This window comes from Sorex fumeus, unplaced genomic scaffold (genome assembly GCF_029834395.1).
Source record: "Sorex fumeus unplaced genomic scaffold, SorFum_2.1 ptg000100l, whole genome shotgun sequence".
Classification (NCBI taxonomy): Eukaryota; Metazoa; Chordata; class Mammalia; order Eulipotyphla; family Soricidae; genus Sorex; species Sorex fumeus.
The window spans coordinates 9,647,474-9,666,154 of record NW_026606157.1 but is presented as its reverse complement, the minus strand read 5'-3'; the positions used below and the strand labels follow the sequence as shown (position 1 = coordinate 9,666,154).

The window sequence follows — 18,681 nt, the reverse complement described above, 5'->3', positions numbered from 1 at the left end:
AACACAGTACCAACAAGTCTCACGATGGAGATGTTACTGGGCCCGCTCGAGTAAATCTATGAACGGTTCATCGTACAATGCTACTTTGTGTACACTCTGTCTCATTAAAACCATAGCGTCCTATTATACTCATGCTTTTGTAGAAATTATTTGTCTCACCTGGCAGGCTTTATCGTTCTTGAACAGTCTTCCACACGGACTTGGAAGGTGCCACGCATCCTACAGAAGTGGCTTATTCGCGCCTGTCACATGCACTGCTGACCTCCCGTGGGATTAGCCGGGTCAGGCCACACAGAAGTGCGGCCTCGGAGGGTGGCAGTGAGGAGCCACCCCTGTAGCTGACCTTCCCCAGCACCCAGACACCGGACCCCCACCCCCACCCAATGCTGTACACGCGTGCACACAAACACACACACACACGGGTGCACACACATGCACACACGCACACACATATACACATGCACACACATACACACATGCACACACACAACACAGACACATATGCACACATACACACATGCACACATATAATACACATACACACACATACACACATGAAAACACAGCACACACATACACATGTGTATATGCAAACACAATGCACACACAGCACACACATGTGCACACACACAAACACACAACACATACAACACACACATGCACACACACAACACAGACACATACACACACATACACGCACAACACAGACACATACGCACAACACACACAACACATACAACACACACATACACACATGCACACACACAACACAGACACATACAGACACATACATGCACAACACACACAACACACACATACACACACAACACACACATACACACAACACACACATACACACACGCATCCACACAGCACACACACCTTTCTGAATCTTGTCTAGTCTTATCTCGCCGTCTCATCTTGCCAACTCTGACAGTCTGGGAAAAGGTCAGGACAACAGGGATGTTGAATTTCTTAACCCTTCCATCTGAGATTGGACTTCGTCACCGCCTCCTTTCTAGTCCCTTCTTGCCACCGCCACCAATTTCATGTCAACGTGAAATGAAATTTTACTTTGTGGACAACAAGTCTCACGGTGAAGCACCGTGGTTTGCAGTCACTCACCGTTGGGTCTTCGGCCTCCCACGTTGCAGCCCCGACCCCAGCTCAGGGCCAGGTTCGCTCCACCCCCGTTCCCAGGGTTCCACCCCCAACCCCTCCACCCCACTTGCCCTCTCGACTGCCCTCTCGGTGGGCGTCGCTTTAGTTGGCTTGAGTCTGGGCTCCTGCTTTCAGCCGTCGGCTCTGTGGCTTGGACACTCAGCTCCGCCGCTCTGCCCCCACCACTGACGCACAGCGGCCCGGGCCCGCTGCTTCTCATCCGTCTCTTCTCTCGTCTCTCCTCCTTCTTGAGGACTCTCTTTCCCACATCATTCAGAGCATGTTTTCTGGAGCTGCGTTCTTGTTCACTTTCTCCAACACACTTTTGTTTCTGCCGACGCCCAGGCTTGTTTGGATTTTGTGTTTGGGTTTGGCTTGGGGCTCACCCACTGGTGCTCAGGGCCTACTTACTGCCCGGTGCTTGAGGGTCACTTCCAAAGGTGCTGGGGGCAGGGGAGGGGCACAGCTTCTGCCCTGGACAGAGCCGGCGGCCCTCCTCACTGTACTACTTTTTAAAAATTTGTCCAGATTCTTCCTGAAAAACAAACAAAAAAATCGTACCATCTAGTGAAGTAAAAACTTCCTTTAGCAGTGTAGGAATTTCCTCCTGTTTCCCTCCTAAGAAAACATGAATAGTAGTAGTAGTAGTAGTAGTAGTAGTAGTAGTAGTAGTAGTAGTAGTATAGCACTGTCCTCCCGCTATTCATCGATTTTCTCGAGGGGGCACCAGTAACGTCTCCATGGTGAGACTTGTTGTGACTGTGTTTGGCATATCGAATATGTCACGGGGAGCTTGCCAGGCTCTGCCGTGCGGGCGGGATACACTCAGTAGCTTGACGGGCTCTCCAAAAGGGACGGAGGAATTGAACCCAGGTCGGCCGCGTGCAGGGCAAATGCCCTACCCGCTGTGCTATCACTCCAGCCCAATAATAGTAGTAATAATAATAATAAAAAATGAGGACTCAGATGTGTACTGGCCTTCCTCTCCCTGCAGCGCAGCTGAAGATGCTGGAGAACGTGCAGGACAAGCCTGAAATCTTTGAAGACGACGAGGTCGACCTGTGCCAGTTCTCCACCCTGGGCGGTGTGTACCACCTGGACGTTCTGGAACTGCCTCCTCAGTGTAAACCAGTGAAGGGCTGGGTGATCGTGCGGGTGAGTGCCCCCCCCACACACACACACACAGCTCACCGCTGCCCTCTTTCCTCACTCTTGCACTCTGTTCCGAGTGACGGAACCCCAGGAAGCTGGGCAGACTTGAATTCGCCCCTGCCCTGCCCCCAGTACCTTTGGAAGTGACCCCCCAAGCACCGAGCAGGAAGTAGTCCCTGAGCACCAGTGCGTGAGCCCCAAACCAAACACAAACACAAACTCCATACAAGCCAGGGGCATCTGCAGAAACAAAAGTGTGTTGGAGGAAGTGAACAAAATTAAGGACCAGGACCTAACCCAGGCGGCTCGCACCTGGATCGCACGTCACCTTGAACTTGAAGCGTGGTGCCTTCCGTTGAGACTGGGTCAGAGTGACCTTCAAATGAGGTCTCCCTCCGAGGCTCGCTGTGCCTCTGTCCAGCTGTGGGGGGCCTCCCCGCCCCCCAGCCCTGTGGCTTGGAGGTGACGGGGGAGTCGCAGGACAGAACCAGGCCTGCGGGGATCCCAGAGCACCGTGATTACCTTTGAACTCTGATTCTTTATGATTAAAAAAATATTGGTGTGATGTTTTGTTAATGTATAGCGAAGCGGAAGTGAATCATAGTGCTTGTTAAGAACTGTGCAGGGGCAGAGTATAGTATAGCGCGTTCGATGCAGTGTCTCCTTGCACACAGCCAACCTGGGTTCTATCCCCGGGTCCCTTTAGGGTCCCCCGAGTCCACCAGGAGTGATCCCTGAGTGCAGAGTCAGGATTTAACCATGAGCATGCTGGCTGTGAGTCCCCCGCCAAAAGAACCAAACAAGCAGAAAAGAGTAACTGTACTGGTGACGTTTGTATCTCGGATTAGTCAGCTGCTAAGTCAGTGCTACTTTTGGTCCCTTTGAAAAGGTGCTCCAGGAAGGATTACAGAAATACATCTACCCACCAGAAGCCACGGAAGAGGTTGACGTAGAAAACGCCTTCCCGCCCATTGAGGTCACGCTGGAGGTCCACAAAAATGTCATCTTCTTTGAGAATCCCCAGGTGGCAAGGTGGGACCCTCAAGGTACAGCAGTGCTTCTTCCTCCTTGGCTGAGTGTCCGACACTGCGGGGGGAGCATGAGACCCCCAACCACAGGTGTGATGACGCGCCCAAGGCCCCATCTCACAATCCGCTTCGTTTCCTCTGCTCACCAGAGACATGAACAGGGATCCAGGCTTAAGATTTGGCTGAGTTTTGTAACTTCCTTCCTGAAGGGGGCTATCTGGATAGTTATTATACTGTGCACCATTATGAGTTAAATGTGTGTGTGTGTGTGTGTGTGTGTGTGTGTGTGTGTGTGTGTGTGTGTGTGTCCAGATACAATCGTAAAGGAAAAAGCCTACATGCTCCCTAAAATAACTCAGATTGTCATTATAACTTGATTCTGGGGCTAGAGGGATATACAGTGGGCCAGACAGTCTCCCTGGGGACTTGGGGGGATTCAAGTTCAAACCCCAAACCTGCCTGACCCTGCTGAGTTCCGGAGGTCAGACAAGATGAGGGTTCAGGGTTCACGATGGTCTGTGCATCGATCAAGTTGGTTTTCTTTGATTTCCAGTGCCAACTCAGACAAAGACCTAGAAGGATCATGAATCCTTTTCCTTCTCGCCCTCCCAAACCATGGGGAACCTGTTTTGCTGGGAAACACTAACTCTTGGAGAATTTATCTCTAGACAATGGTTTACTTTTATCATGGGCAATGAAAATGATTTGCCTGATTACGGGAAAATCAAGGAATTATGAGTTACTTATTGTGTTGACACAGTCATATCTATTTCGCTGAATTTAAGATTTAAGAGGGCTGGGTCCCTGCATGGAGCAGAGAGGCACTGAGGGGAAAGAGACAGAGGCCTCTGGGGAGGGAGGGCTTATCAGATGCCCCCCCCATACGGGATTGGGAGTAGGAGGTGCGGGGGAACTCCCCCACCCTTCTGGGCTCTGGGTTTGTGGCCGCCACACAGTGTGGGGGGGCGGGGGAGGAATTTGATTGCAGAACTTAGGCGGGTAGAGAGTCAAAAGCCAGTAGGGCCAAGTGAGTGTTTGTTTCCTGAACCGAGGCGGGAGATGGGCCTGGTGCTGAGGCCCAGGGCTCCAGGTGACCAAGGCCAGCAGTTCTGGGCTGGACTGTTTGTCCCCCCACCTGGGGGGGGATCTCTCCCAGTCATAGCTTATTTCTGGCCAAAGTCTTGACTTCCAGGCAACACCCGAGTTGTGATTCTCCCGGGCGGTCCAAGGAGTGGTCAGCATCCTGGGTGTGGTCAATGTCCTGGGTGCGGGCAGCTGTCACTGACCCCACACCTGAGGACAGAGTTCTGGGAGAGGCTGCTTCTGCATCTCGCATTCGAGCAGAGGCTGGCAGGGAAACCCAGAGCCGGCACAGGAAGTGCTGCCTCAGACCATGACTCGAGTGGACCAGGCTTGGGTCCAGCCAGAGCATCTGCCCAAGCTCAGAGGATGGACGCCAGGGCCACCAACCTCCACACGCGAGTCTCTGTCTGGAGGTGTGTCATGGTTGTGCTCTTATAGTTAAGTATCATGGCCGAACCCCGGCAGCTGAAGACCTCCGGTTCCAGCCACAGCCATGCTTAAAACCACTCTCCACACGTTCAGACGAGCCTCACGCATGAAGGAACCGGCAGAGGAACCTAGGTGTGCGGGACCTGGGGCGTAGATCTCCAACCCTGCTCAGGTTGGGACTGGGGCCTCCTCCACCCAGATCCCCATCTTCCAGTATGTGGTCTTTAACACCCACCAACAGTCCCCAGCATTGTGTAATCCCATCAACGGCCAAGACTCAGAGACTATAAAACCCTGTTCCCGGAAGCACGTGGCCGCATTTGCGGCCGCGCAACATCTTATTATCTAGGTCTTACTCTGGAGAACCTGGCAGGCTACCGAAAGTAGCAGAGTCTGGCAAACTCCCCGTGGTGTATTCAGTATGCCAAAAACCAGTAACAATGATGGGTCTCATTCTCCTGATCCTGAAAGAGCCTCGAATGTGGTACTTTTTAAAATCTCAGGGCTAGGATGAAGGAGACGTTACTGGGGCCTGCTCGAGGCAATCGATGACCAACAGGATGACAGTGATACAGTGATCATGGCACTTGGGGCCTGGCCCATTTCGATGCCAGGGTAGCTCACAGCTTGCACTGGGTCCATCAGTCTTTCATCGGGACCCTGCTCTTGGAGTGGTAGGAACTAAGGGCAACTGAGACTTGAGTCAAGTAAATACGGACGCCCAGGAGTAGATATTATTTTGGAGTCAATTGACTCCCAGGTTACATAGCATAGCATCAATTGTCTTCCTGTGTCTATACAGAAAGGACATTGCTAAATTTACCATACAAGTGACGTAAAGGAAAGAGAAAAGCGATATAGGATTATTAGTTGTGCCTCAGTTGCTCTGTTGTAGGAGTGGCTCAATCAACCTTAAGCTCCCGGCGGGAGCAGTAAAGTGTTATCCAAACTTAGGAGTAGAGTCGCTGAGGTGAATGGAAAATTGGTTTCACTCTCTGTGACCTTCATATGTTGGTTTTCCATTTTTGAGGTGCCATGGCACTTGATGTGCCTGCTAGTAGCATCCACGATTTCCCGTGGTCCCGTTACCCATCTGTGGCACTCGGCAGTTTCCAGGTACAGGTGAATGCTAGTGACACTGTGGAGCGCAGAGCTCCGGGCCTTGGTGATTCTTTTAATCAGCGCTTTTCACACTCTAGATAAAGACACAGAGGACAAGTCTTTACATTGCTTCCCATCCTGGCTCTTCTTTTTTTCGTTGGGTGGTTTTTGTTGTTGTTGTTGTTTGGCTTGTCGAGCTTTTTATTTTTAAAAAATATAGTTTAGATATTGCCTTTATATGCTGTAGGCTATGCAAAAATCTCCTTTATTCAGGAGTTTGGTGTTTGTTTGTTTGTTTGTTTGCATGATCACTCTTATGCAGAATTCCGCTGTTCAGAGGGAATGCAGAGCTTTGGCTGAGCTGAATGTGTATAGTGGGGTGCAGCAGTCCTGCTTTCTGTGTTGCTTTTGTCTTTAAGTCGCAGTTGCAGTTGAATTTAAGGCCAATGGCAAAGAGTAACATGGTACATACATCCTGTTTCTATGTATTTTATGCTTTCAAGATTTATGTTGAAGTCTGAGCCCACGTATAATTTCTGTCCCCAAATGTGGCTAGTTTCATTCTTTTGCATGTGGCCATCCATTTTTCCCAGCTGGTATGTTGAGAAGACTTCTTGCTCCATTGAATACTCTTGTATGCTTTGTCTGACGGTATTTATTCATGTTCCTGTTTTTTCCCTGCACTTTTGGTTTGGTCGAGGGATCTGCCACTCTCTATTCCAATACTGTACTGTTTGTTACTACCGGTCTGCAGTAGTTTGAGGTGAGTGTGAAAACTCCATTTTGGTCTTGTTTAATTTCCAGGATTATCTGGACAATTGGGATCTTTTGAAATTCCAAAGTTTGTGAGCTCTTGGTTGTATTTCTGTAATAAAAGTCATTGGAACTCTGATAGATGACACTGAATCTGAAGGCTGCATTAGGGAATAATTCTTCCCCTCTCTGTCCGTGAGTCAAGATTATCTGTTCATTTCTTGATCTCTTCTATTTCTTTCAGCAGCTCTTAGAGCTTTCAATGTACAAACCTTTCATTAATTCGGCTTTATTTATTCCTAGGTATCCAATTCATTTTTTTGGTGCGGTAGGAAATGGGATTCTCTCCCTGCATTCTCTTGTACGGAGGGCTTGCGGATAGAAACACGTCTGGATTTGTTTCCTTTCATGTCCATGTATCTCAGGGCCCCTGGAGCCCTGCCACACATAGGCGAAGAGTCAGGCTGTACCACTGGTGGAACATGACTGGGGTCATGCCTGAGTCCTTCTGGGGAGACCCATGTGCGTGCATGTGTGTGCGCACGCATGTGTGCGTGTACGTGTGCACGTGTGTGAGTGCATGTGTGTACATGTGTGTGCATGTGAGTGTGTGCTTATGTGTAAGTGTGTGCACGTGTGTATATGTGTGCGCGCATGTGAGTGTGTATGCAGGTGTGTGCAAGCGTGTGTTCATGTGCATGTGTGTGAGTTTACGTGCGTGTGTCCATATGTGTGCAGGGGTGTATGTTAGTGTGTGCATGTGTGTATGTGAGTGTCCGTGTGTATGCATGCATGTGCATGTGTGTGAACGCGCATATGTGTGCACATGTGAGTGTGTTCGTGTGCATGAGTTTATGTGCGTGAGTATATGTGTGTGCATGTGTGTATGTGAGTGTGTGCGTGTGTGTATGTGAGTGTGTGCGTGTGTGTATGTGAGTGTGTGCGTGCGTGTGTGTATGTGAATGTGCGTGTGTATGCATGCACGTGCATTGTGTGAACGCGCATGTGTGTGTGCATGTGAGTGTGTTCGTGTGCATGAGTTTATGTGCATGAGTATATGTGTGTGAATGTGTGTATGTGAGTGTGCGTGTGTGTATGAGTGTGTGCGTGTGTGTATGTGAGTGTGTGCGTGTGTGTATGTGAGTGTGTGTATGTGAGTATTTGCGTGTGTGTGAGTGTGTGCCTGTGTGTATGAGTGTGTGTGTGTGTATGTGAGTGTGTGTGTGTATATGAGTGTGTGCATGTGTGTATGCGAGCATGTGCATGTGTGTGAAAGCGCATGTGTGTGCATGCACGTGTGAGTGTGTTCGTGTGCAAGTGTGTGCGTTTGTGTGTATATGTGTGTGCGTGTGTGTATGTGAGGGTACGCGTGTTATGCGTGCATGTGCGTGTGTGTGAAAAGTGCATGTGTGTGCACATGTGAGTGTGTGTGCATGTGCAGTGTGCGTACGTGTGTGTGAGTGCGCGCACATGCCTGCACGCCCATGGGTACGCAGCAGAATTCCCTGTTTTCATTTTTGAGGCTGCCGCTTTACTGTGCCACTGCAGACGGTTTGTGCTGGAGTCTCTGGGTGTTCTATCATGGATCATCTTCTGGGGCCCATTTTCAAACCGCACTGTTTTGCGGAGTCTGAAGAACACAAGGGACCGACCATGGTTACCCCATTGCGTGATAGGAGACACCCAGAGAAGACAGAGCATCTCTGTTTTCCTGGAGTTGGGGAAGTATTCACGAGCAGTCACCAGGGGCTGTGGGTGGGACTAAACTGTGACGGAGCAGTGGGTGCGTCGGGAGAGGCTGATTAGTGCCGAATTCCGGGGAGGGCTGCCCCCACCAGCGAGGGTAAATTTCACATTATTGAGACAGGAGTCAAGGGAACAGACCAACCCTCGGCCTTGGACTGCAAAGCTGATCAGTTGTGGGGGGTGCGGGGGTGGCAGTGAGGGTGAGACTGGAGGTGACAAGGGTAGGGAAGGGAAGGGAAGGGGCACCGTGCCTTGGTGGCGGGGGGTGCAGTAATTTGCACACCAGCTCCATAAGCTTTAATACTATCGTAACCTGTGACCTAAACTACAGTCAAATAAATCAAGTAACTGTATACTTCAGTCGAGACCAACTACTCCAGGAAGAAAGACCAGCATGCAGACAGGCCTGGGGTGTGGCTTGTCCTTGGGGAAGGGAGATCGTGACCGGGGGCAAGGTCAGTGTGAACCCCACATTTCTTTCATCCCAAAGCTCTGAGCCCAGCTGGGATGTACTCCCACTGGCATGAGCCGCTCCCAGACACGTTGGTCTCTGGAGCTTCTATTGTAGGTGGCAAATCTGTCCACCCACCAGTACTGGGGCGGGGCGGGGGGCTTCTTCCAGCAGATGCTTTGTGTCAGTAAAAACCAAACTTTCTTTGTATCTTTCATAAAGTCAAACACTGGAAGACGGACGGCATCAGCCACACCACCTACAACCCAGAGGGCAGGCTCGTGTCCTTCAGCCTGGACACCTTCGGCCCCATCACTTTGATCCAGGACACGCACATCAACATGCCCTTCCAGTACTGGGAACTCGTGCCCCTCGACCTGAACCAGGCGCTTTTCACTGTGAAGACAGTGTTTGCCAAGATTCAGATCCACATCAAGGTACGTGACCCCGAGACCCCCCCGTATCAGGAAGCTTCTGGGGGTACCGGTGAGGGCAGGAGGTCCCACATGCCGCGTTATGCCCTCAAACGTCCAATACGTACATTTCAATTTTACCTTGTGCTCTCATGCTAGGCGAAGCGTTAATGGGCAATGGCCCGGGGGAAGGGGGACTCCGTGCTCTTGTTTTATTGGGTTTGGGGGCTCTGCTGAAGTAGCCAAGACTAGGTCAGTGAGGGAAGCCGCCAGCCACTGTCCGGGCAGTGGTTTCCAGAGTTGGTCATCCACTTTGCAAGACGCTCCTGGTCTTTGCCCCCGTGCTGGACGCTGCTCTCCAGTGGCATGGCGTTGCAACTCAGCCTGAACCACTGAGGCACCAAGTGGACCTGGTTGCGTAGGGTTGAGGCTGGGAAATGTGATGAAGGGTCTTTGCTGGGGGGTGGGGCAGGGGGCAGGTGTGAGTATGCAAATGAAATGTTCTAAAACTGATTTACAATGATATTTTTAGCACATGGTAAAGTTATAAATCAATCATTGAACGTGTCCTTGAAATGCTGAAATGAGTGGATTTTAGGGTGTCTGAGAGGGACCTCACTCTAGTCGCTTCAAGGCTGGAGAGACAGAGGGCTTAAGGTGCTGACTGCCTTCAATCTCCTGGTTCTGCTCTGCCCTGCAAGCATCTCTGGGAGTGAGCCCTCACCAGAGCCAAGCGTAGGCCCTGAGTGCAGTGGGCCGTTGTCCCCCAACTCAGCAAAACAACGAAAGAGCCTGAAATTCCTTGTGAATGTGCAGGTTCACCAGACTGTCAGATTTTGCTTTTAAAACCACACCATGGGCTGGAGGATAGTACAGTGGGTAGGGCATTTTTCTTGCACGCAGCCAACCCAGGTTCAATCCCCAGCATCCCTTCTGGTCCCCTGCACACCCCCAGAGATAATTCCTGAGTGCAGAGCCAGAAGTAACCCCTGAGCATCATCAGGTGTGACCCAAAAAGCAAACAAAACAAAACAAAACAAAACAAAAAACCCACACCAGAGAGGTGAAATCACCTCGACACCTTCCATCAGCCCCTTGCAAACCTTTAAACTCAACAATAATTTTATATTGTTAAGTTCAAACATGATGATTTTTCTTACAACTAAAATTTGAACATCCAAGCGTGATTCTTAAAAGTTATCACCTGAGGGGCTGGAGCAATAATACAGCCTGTACATCACTTGCCTTGCAACAAAGCCAACCTGGGTTTGACCCCCAGCACCCCATATGGTCCCCTGAACCCGTCTGGAGAGACTCCTGACTGCAGAGCCAGGAATAAACCCTGAGCACGATTGCCTGTGACTCCCATCTCCCGCCCCCCACCCCCTGCTGCCTAGCAAATAGCTGTTGTAATTCGATAGAATTTCATGGTCACGGTCAAGGTCCTGGTCCTCCTGTTGTTCATCGATTTGCTCGAGTGGGCCCAGTAACGTCTCCATCATGAGACTTGTTGTTAACTGTGTTTGGCATATCGAGTATGTCATGGGGAGCTTGCCAGGCTCTGCTGTGCGGGCGAGATACTCTTGGTAGCTTGCCGGGCTCTCCGAGAGGGACAAAGGGATCGAACCCGGGTCAGCCATGTTGGCTGCTTGCAAGGCAAATGCCCTACCCGCTGTGCTATCGCTGCATCCCATTCGATAGAATGTGAGTAGAAAATATTCCAAGCGCCTACAATGAAATGGTCCAGGGAGATGCTTTATTTATTTTTTTCTTTTTTGGGGGGGAGTGGGGCTTTTTGGCTTTTTGGGTCACACCAGCAATGCACAGGGGTTACTCCTGGCTCTGCACTCAGGAATTACTCCTGACAGTGCTTGGGGAACCATATGGGATGCTGGGAATCGAACCCAGGTTGGCCGCGTGCAAGGCGAGCGCCCTCCCCGCTGTGCTATCGCTCCAGCCCCCAGGGAGATGCTTTAGTTCGCCTCTTTGCTTGAAACCCCAAGGAGGAAACCGCTCGAGTTCGGGGCAGACTTGGTGCCGGAACTTTCAGACCAGGCCTGCCCCAGAATGATAATGAGTTTCTCTGACTCATAGAAAAACCTTCTTTTCTGAAAACTAGGACAACCTCTGTCTGTTAGCGTCCCTCAACTTACATAACAACCAGGACTTCACTTTCCTAGAAGGAAAATGGATGACGCCCATTTCTTTCATTCTTGCCTTAAAAAAAGCCGGACTGAACATTTTCCCCTCTGGACACTCTCACTTCTACGTCCTTATAAACTATAAGGTAAGCGTGACCCCCACCCCGAGTGTGCTGCGCCTTCAGAGGCGAGGAGAGGACGCCTCTGACTCTGCGGACAGCTTACACTGTCCTTCTCCGGTCAGCCCAGGCTTCGAGGGGAGGGAGGGAAACAAGAGGCGAGACCCCACATCAGGGCCCCTCAGCTGCACCGTGGGGCCCCAGAGAGTGGGCCTAGGGTGGGCCTGAAGTCGGGAGTTCCAGTCACCGAGGGAACCATCTCCCCGTTCCCCCTTCTCCCACGTTAGACAGCTTCGCGGTTTCTTAAGACGCTGGTGACTCAGCATGTCCCCAAACACAGCAGCTCAGGCCACAGGAGGAGCAGAGAAATCCCACGGCCTCTGGGTCCTTTTTTTTTTCTTCTGATTTTTGGGTCACACCCAGTGATGCTCAGGGGTTACTCCTGGCTCTGCACTCTGGAATGACTCGTGGGAGTGCTTGGGGGACTATATGGGATGCTGGGAATTGAACCCAGGTCAGCCGCGTGCAAGGCAAACGCCCTCCCCATTGTACTATGGCTCTGGCTTGGCCTTTGGGTCTTGGTGAGCTGCCACTGCTGCCTGTGGCCCTTTGGGCTTCTGCTCACTGACCTGGAGGCGAGAATGTCCCTTAGTCAGCCCTGAGGGTCTAGCACTGAGCCTACTCCCAGAACAGAGCAGAAGCCTTGTAGGCAATTAGGAGGCAAAGGAACCCGACATGACTCTGAACTTTAAGAGGCGTGTTGAGTTGGGAGGTCAGATATGTTTTTAAAATTCCAGAAAATGGCAGTGCAGGTAAGAGGCCCAAAAGACTCTTGAAAAATCATTGATGAGAATGGACTTGGGGGAGGGAGGGACTAGCTGGGAGGGGCTGGAGCCATAGCACAGTGGGGTGGGTGTTTGCCTTGCACGCGGCCCACCCGGGTTCGATTCCCAGCATCCCATATGGTTTCCCCAAGCGCTACCGGGAGTATTTCCTGAGTTCAGAGCCAGGAGTAACCCCTGAGCATAGCCGGGTGTGACCCAAAAAGCAAATAAATAAATAAATAAATAAATAAATAAATAAAGTGCTCTATGAGGAACTGGAGCGATTGTCTAGCGGGGAGGGCACTCGCCTAGCATACAGCCAACCTAAGTTTGATTCCCGCACCCCATATGGTCCCCTGAAACCACCAGGAGTGATCCCTGAGCGCAGAGCCAGGAGTAAGCCCCAAGCACTGCCGGTGCAGCCCCAAAAAACCAAAATTAAAAAAATAAATTTTTTACGTGCTGTACTAATGCTGTGTGTCAGGTCATGCTCCTCCTCCAGAAGCCTTGGCTCACTCTCACGCTGTTGTGGCCCCTTCCTGTGCCTTGTTCCAGGACGCCCTGGCGAATGACCAGTTCCTGGGGGCTTACACTCTCATCTGGAAGGCTGAGAGGCACCACGCGGCCATGTGTCTGGGGACTCAGGCCCCACAGACCCAAGGGAAGCCCCTAAGAGGGCACAAGGCGCCACCACAAAGGGAGCGAGGTCCGCGTGTGGCTGGCAGGGGCCCGGTGAGGACCCCGGTGATCTGCCCTGGGGGCTGCAAACAGACCCTGGAGAAGCCGGGTGGAGAGAGCAGCGGGCAAGGGGCCACAGAGCAAGTCTGTCTGCTTTGGGCTTGGCCTTTGGTTTGGGGGCCACACTGGGCAGTGCTCAGGGCTTGCTCCTGGCTTTGTGCTCATGGGTCACCCCTGGTAGGATTTGGGGATTTGGGGTGTCGGGGATCAAATCCACATGCAGGGCGAGTACCTTACCTGCTGTGCTGTCTCTCTGCCCCTATGTGCTTCACTCTGGCAGAGTCCCATGGTGGAGATGAAGACTTACCAACAAATGGCCCTGCTGAGTTCTGCCTTCGCGTTCGGCTGGAGCAGATGGAATATACACAGTGACTCCAGAAAAGTTATATTTAAGGTATCGTATGCACTGTAGCACTGTCCTCCGGTTGTTCATCGATTTGCTCGAGCGGGCCCAGTAACGTCTCCGTTGTGAGACTTGTTACTGTGTTTGGCTTATCGAATACGTCACGGGGAGCTTGCCAGGCTCTGCCGTGCGGGCGAGATACTCTCGGTAGCTTGCCGGGCTCTCCGAGAGGGGCGGAGGAATCAAACTTAGGTAGGCCATGTTGGCCGCTTGCAAGGCAAATGCCCTACCCACTGTGCTATCGCTCAAAAAAAAAAAAACCCAAATCCCCAAAGTGACTTTGTCCTCCATGCAAAAGTAAGGGACTCAGAAGCTAGATGCAACCAATCATGGTTTTCCTCTTAAAGTGAGGTGCGGGGGGAGGGGGGGGGCAGTGGGAGGATATTATTCAAGACGGAGCTCTGAGCCCTCGCACCCGAGGAAGCTTCTTCCACCACCACCAAGTCAGCCCAGAGTCATCCTCCTGCCCTCCGTGGGTCCAGGACTCAAACCCTCTCCCAGGCTCTTCCACTCCACTGTAAGGAGGTGCCTTGGCATGTCCTAATTGCTGGCCGAGAGTGTTTGAGTGAGTCTAAACAAGTATTTTTTTTAACCTAGTGTTAGTATCCTCTGCCTGAATACATGCTCCTTTTTTTTTTTTTATTCTTTTTGGATCATACCTGGAAATGCACAGGGGTTCCTCCTGGCTCTGCACTCAGGAATCACTCCTGGCGGTGCTCGGGGGACCATATGGGATGCTGGGAATCGAACCCCTAGTGCAAGGCAAATGCCCTACCTACTGTGCTATCGCTCCAGCCCCATCTCTCTTCCCCTCTCCCCCACCCCGCTCTCTGAGGAATCTAAGCTTCTTACAGATAATCAGTCAGCTGCTTGCCTTTTTGCTCTGGGCCCAGTACCTAAAGCAGGAAAGTCCTTTGGATAAACTGAACACACTGGGCTCAGCTCCATGCCCAAATGGGACCCAAAGCATGCTTCCTTTGGAGAGGCCCTGGCCTCCAGCTGGGCCTGGGTTCTGGGGTCCAGCATATAGCCCCCTGGGTAAAAAACGCACCGGCTTCCTGCCATGTACCGGCCCTCAGCACTTCTCAGCCTTCATCCCCTTCACCCTCTTCTCATGCAATAATCCTGGGGCACCCCGGGGCGGCCTCAAGGCCCACACCTTCCTCCTGTCAGAGTCATGCTCCCTCTGAGTGCCGGCCCCTCCTCCCTCCCCTCAGGCCAGGGAGCACATCCCCGAGGAGGAATCGATCCAGGACATCGACTGCATGATCATCATGTTCACGGGTGACCGCGCCCAGAGGCTGCACATCAGCGAGTACAGCGAGGACTTCTCGGAGCAGCCCCAGGAGGGCTCGGAGTTCCACTCGACCCTGTACCACATGATCACGGGCGTGGCCTCGCCCGCTGCCCTGGACAACATCAGGAACTCCAGCACCCTGTTCGTGGACACCGTTTGCTACATGCTGCTGTCCACTCGCCCACTCAGCTACTCTTAGTCCCGGCGGGCGGCCCCAGCGGGGAGGCTCAGCCCTGCACCAACTCCAGGTGTTGCCAAAGAATGTGGCGAGGGAGATTAAAGCCATCTTACCGGCGCTCTCATACTATTTTTATTTCTATAAAAGTTTAAAAACAATAATCTCTCTCCGCCGAGAGGCCCGCAGGCAGGCAGGGCCTTCCCGGGGCGGGTGTGCTGGGAGGGGACCCGGCAGAGGGACAGTGATGGACCACAGGGGCCGGGGCGGGGGTGGAGGGAGACCTTAAGGACCAGGGTCCGCGCTGCCCTCACACGGGGGGCGGCCCCTGGGGCTGGAGTCTTGTAAACGGCCACAGGAGATGCTCCAGAGACATCCACGAGTCCCCGTCCTGCGTGGGAGCGGCGTCCACGGATTTCTGGAAGAACCGGCCCATCAGGAAGCTGACCAGAGCTGCAAACAGGACGATGAGGGCCACGGAGAGCCAGGGGGCCTTGGCGTTGCAGACGGAAGTCTTGAGCTGGGCCGCCCAGGACGTGAGCCTGTCCTGGCTGGAGACACGCACAAGCTCAGAGTCGGCTCCGTGGTCCCTGCACCTGCCACCACCCCCGACCCCCGCCGCCCGGCGTTTAGAAAGTAAGAAGCCACATGCCGTGGCGAGACTGTGAGAAGGTGCCCTTTAGCCCCGACCCAGAAGCCTTTCTCGCGCTTTCAACCAGTTCTGGTGGCTTATCTTCCTAGAACAAGTAAAAGCATGACGAACTGCCACAGAAGCTATTTTTAAGTGGCTCCGCCTAACACCAGTGCTGTGGTCTGTGTTAATTAAGCCACAGCCGGTGTGCCCCCCCCCCCCAGGGGATCCGTATCAGCATTCACCAGCATCCCCTGTTAATCATGACAGCAAAGCATTGGCTGAGATACTGCAGGAGCAGGCGAGGAGGTGTGTGTCCCAAGCAGGGCTCAGGACGGGCCACTCCTGTGGTTCTCAGGCCCAGCAGCGCTGGGACGAACTGTGGAGGGGGCCTCAGACCCTCCGCACCCAGGCGAACACTCCAGCCCTGAGCTGTGCTCCCCCCTACCCAGTCCTACGGACAACCCAGGCTTTCCTCAACCTCGTTTCACAGGTGGAACAGTCAGGCCTTGAAAGCAAGGACCTTTATCCAGGTCACCCAGGCACTCAGTGGGGACTGGAGCCAGGGGACTCGGTCCTGGAGCCAGGTGACCACCCAGAATGCACTTCCTACAAGAGAGGGTGAGGAGTGAGCCCTGCAGGCCACGGGAGGCTGTGCCCACCTCCAGGCATCTAGACTGCTGCCCCTGCCTCTCCCCTGCCCGGCACACAGACCACTCACACGGCCCACACATCCCACTTGGGCGGGTCATGTCTCTTCTCGCCAAGACTTGGCCTTCTGTCTCCTTCTGCAGCTTCTTCTCCGGGTGGTTCGGGGTCATCTTTAAGTCTATAAAGAACGGACTGTTTAGGAACGTTGGAAAACAAGGACGAGCTGTTTCTACAGAACAGGGTAAGTGTTACTGTATCCCCAACAAGCTGTTTCTATAGAACAGGATTCAGTGTTACTGTATCCCTGATGAGCTGTTTCTGTCAACAGGGGTAAGTGTTACTGTACTCCTGACAAGGCTTGCTATATGTTTGTGTTGCTTTCCAAAGAGTGGATAAAAGTCTTGGAAGCTGAATCACCAAAATTTACATTTAACCGTCTTTTGGAACTTAGGTCTAAAAAGTCACTTTCTCTGCTTAGAAATACAGTGATTGTTGCAGAAATTGGGGTACTAGAAGCTGGGGAGAGATGTGTTTCCAGCCCAGGCTACAGCCCCCAGGGCTATTTCCTGAACACAGAAGGGAATGATGTGTATGAGGTACATGGGGACTCTGTGTGATTGAAACATGCGGGGCCACGCCCTCTGCAGGTGGGGCCATGTCCTCTGCCTGTAGAGCCACGCCCTCTTCAGATAGAGCCCCGCCCTCTGCAAGAAGAGCCCCACCTGTGCAGGTAAGGTCTCGCCCCTGTAATTGGAGCTCCGCCCTCTGCAAGTAGAGTCCCGCCCACTGCAGGTGAGGCCCCGCCCTCTGCAAGTAGAGTCCCGCCCACTGCAGGTGAGGCCCCGCCCTCTGCAAGTAGAGTCCCGCCCACTGCAGGCGAGGCCCCGCCCTCTGTAGGTAGAGTCCCGCCCACTGCAGGTATGGCCCCGCCCTCTTCAGGTAGAGCCCTGACCACTAAACAGGTGAGGCCCCGTCCGGCTGCTCCCTGCTTTGGAGAAGTCCTTTCATCTGGAGCCAGGGGCCGGGGGCCACTATGTAGCTGTGCCTCCCATGCTCTCTGTGGGAACAGTGCACGGGCACCCACCGTTCCCTTTGACTTGGGTGCCCTGGTGCCCTTTCCATCCACCCCTGGGAACCAGCTGCCCAGGCCCGGCCAACTTCTGGGCGTGTTTCTAAGGGCAGGGCTAGAACCTGAAGTTCTCAGGGCTAACGTTCTCCAGAGCCCGCACAAGCCCAGAGCGATTCCCACCCACCCGGCTCCACCTACCTGAGTTCGCCCTTTTCTTCCTCAGCATCGGCCCAGGAGTAGGTGCTGATGAATCGCTGCAGTGAGGGGCGGTGTTCGCTCTGCTTGGACCCCAAAATGCGCCTAAGTAAAGATCACAGCCACCGTCACATCACAAGCACCCCTGCCCGGTAGCAGATCCCTTTCCTCCTACTGAGATCTACACAAAACATACTGAGTTCTACAGATGACTGGTTAAAGAAACTTTGGTACATCTACACAATGAAGTACTACGTAGCTGTTAGAAAGATGAAGTCATGAAATTTACATACAAGTATCATGTTAAGCGAAATGAGTCAGAAAGAGAGGGACAGACATAGAAAGATTGCATTCATCTGGGGAACATAAAGTAGCAAAATAGGAGACTAACACCGAAGAGTGGCCGAGATTAGTACCAGGAATTTTGCTCCATGACTTGGAGGCCACCCACACAGGCTAGGGGGAAAGGGAGCTCAGATAGAGAAGGGAGCACCAAATAAAGAATGTTGGGAGGATCCTCCCAGGATGGGAGAAGCATGCTGAATGTAGACTATGGACCAAACATAATTGCCACTCAATGCCTCTTTTGCAGACCACAACACCCAAGAGGAGAGAGAGAACAAAAGGGAATGCCCTGCCACAGAGGCAGGGTGGGATGGGGGGATGGGGGGTGGGAGGGATGCTGGGACCCGTGGTGGTGGGAAATGGGCACTGGTGGAGGGATGGGTATTTGATCATTGTATAATTGAAACCCAAGCACAAAATTTGTAAGTCTACAACTGTGCTTCATGGTGTCTCACTAATAAAAAAAAATACCAAGTTCTAAAGAGGGGACCGTAGGGGCAGTGCGGGGAGTGGGGGGGGGCATGTGCCTTGCATGAGGCAGACCCGGATTTGATCCCCAGCATCCCATCTGGTCCCCCAGGCACTGCCAGGAGTAGTTCCCGAGCGCAGAGCCAGGAGTAACCCCTGAGCATTGCCAGGTGTGGCTCCAAAACAAATCTCATGAATGTACTCTGGATTCTGATTTTTGTCCTTGGCCCAGGCGCGGTAATACTTGCTTCATCCTTCCGGAACACCTTCCGAAACACCTCCTGGTCATGTACAAATCAAACACGACT

At 52.6% G+C, this 18,681-nt stretch overlaps 2 protein-coding genes across 2 annotated transcripts in view; one reads left to right on the top strand and one right to left on the bottom strand.

Annotated features, from left to right (window-relative positions):
- DNAI7 (dynein axonemal intermediate chain 7) overlaps positions 1 to 15,038 on the top strand; it is a 41,896-nt gene extending 26,858 nt beyond the window's left edge. Inside the window, exons 12-17 of the mRNA XM_056134600.1 lie at positions 2,156 to 2,316; positions 3,203 to 3,359; positions 9,127 to 9,341; positions 11,437 to 11,604; positions 13,420 to 13,538; positions 14,765 to 15,038. Coding sequence (XP_055990575.1) covers positions 2,156 to 2,316; positions 3,203 to 3,359; positions 9,127 to 9,341; positions 11,437 to 11,604; positions 13,420 to 13,538; positions 14,765 to 15,038 — 1,094 coding nt within the window. The remainder of the gene's footprint in view (positions 1 to 2,155; positions 2,317 to 3,202; positions 3,360 to 9,126; positions 9,342 to 11,436; positions 11,605 to 13,419; positions 13,539 to 14,764) is intronic.
- A 253-nt stretch (positions 15,039 to 15,291) lies between these two features.
- Positions 15,292 to 18,681, bottom strand: part of IRAG2 (inositol 1,4,5-triphosphate receptor associated 2) — a 37,255-nt gene continuing 33,865 nt past the window's right edge. Inside the window, exons 15-17 of the mRNA XM_056134625.1 lie at positions 17,564 to 17,665; positions 16,367 to 16,474; positions 15,292 to 15,565 (exon numbers count right to left, since the gene is read on the bottom strand). Of these exons, the coding sequence (XP_055990600.1) occupies positions 15,325 to 15,565; positions 16,367 to 16,474; positions 17,564 to 17,665 (451 nt within the window). The 3' untranslated portion in view covers positions 15,292 to 15,324. The remainder of the gene's footprint in view (positions 15,566 to 16,366; positions 16,475 to 17,563; positions 17,666 to 18,681) is intronic.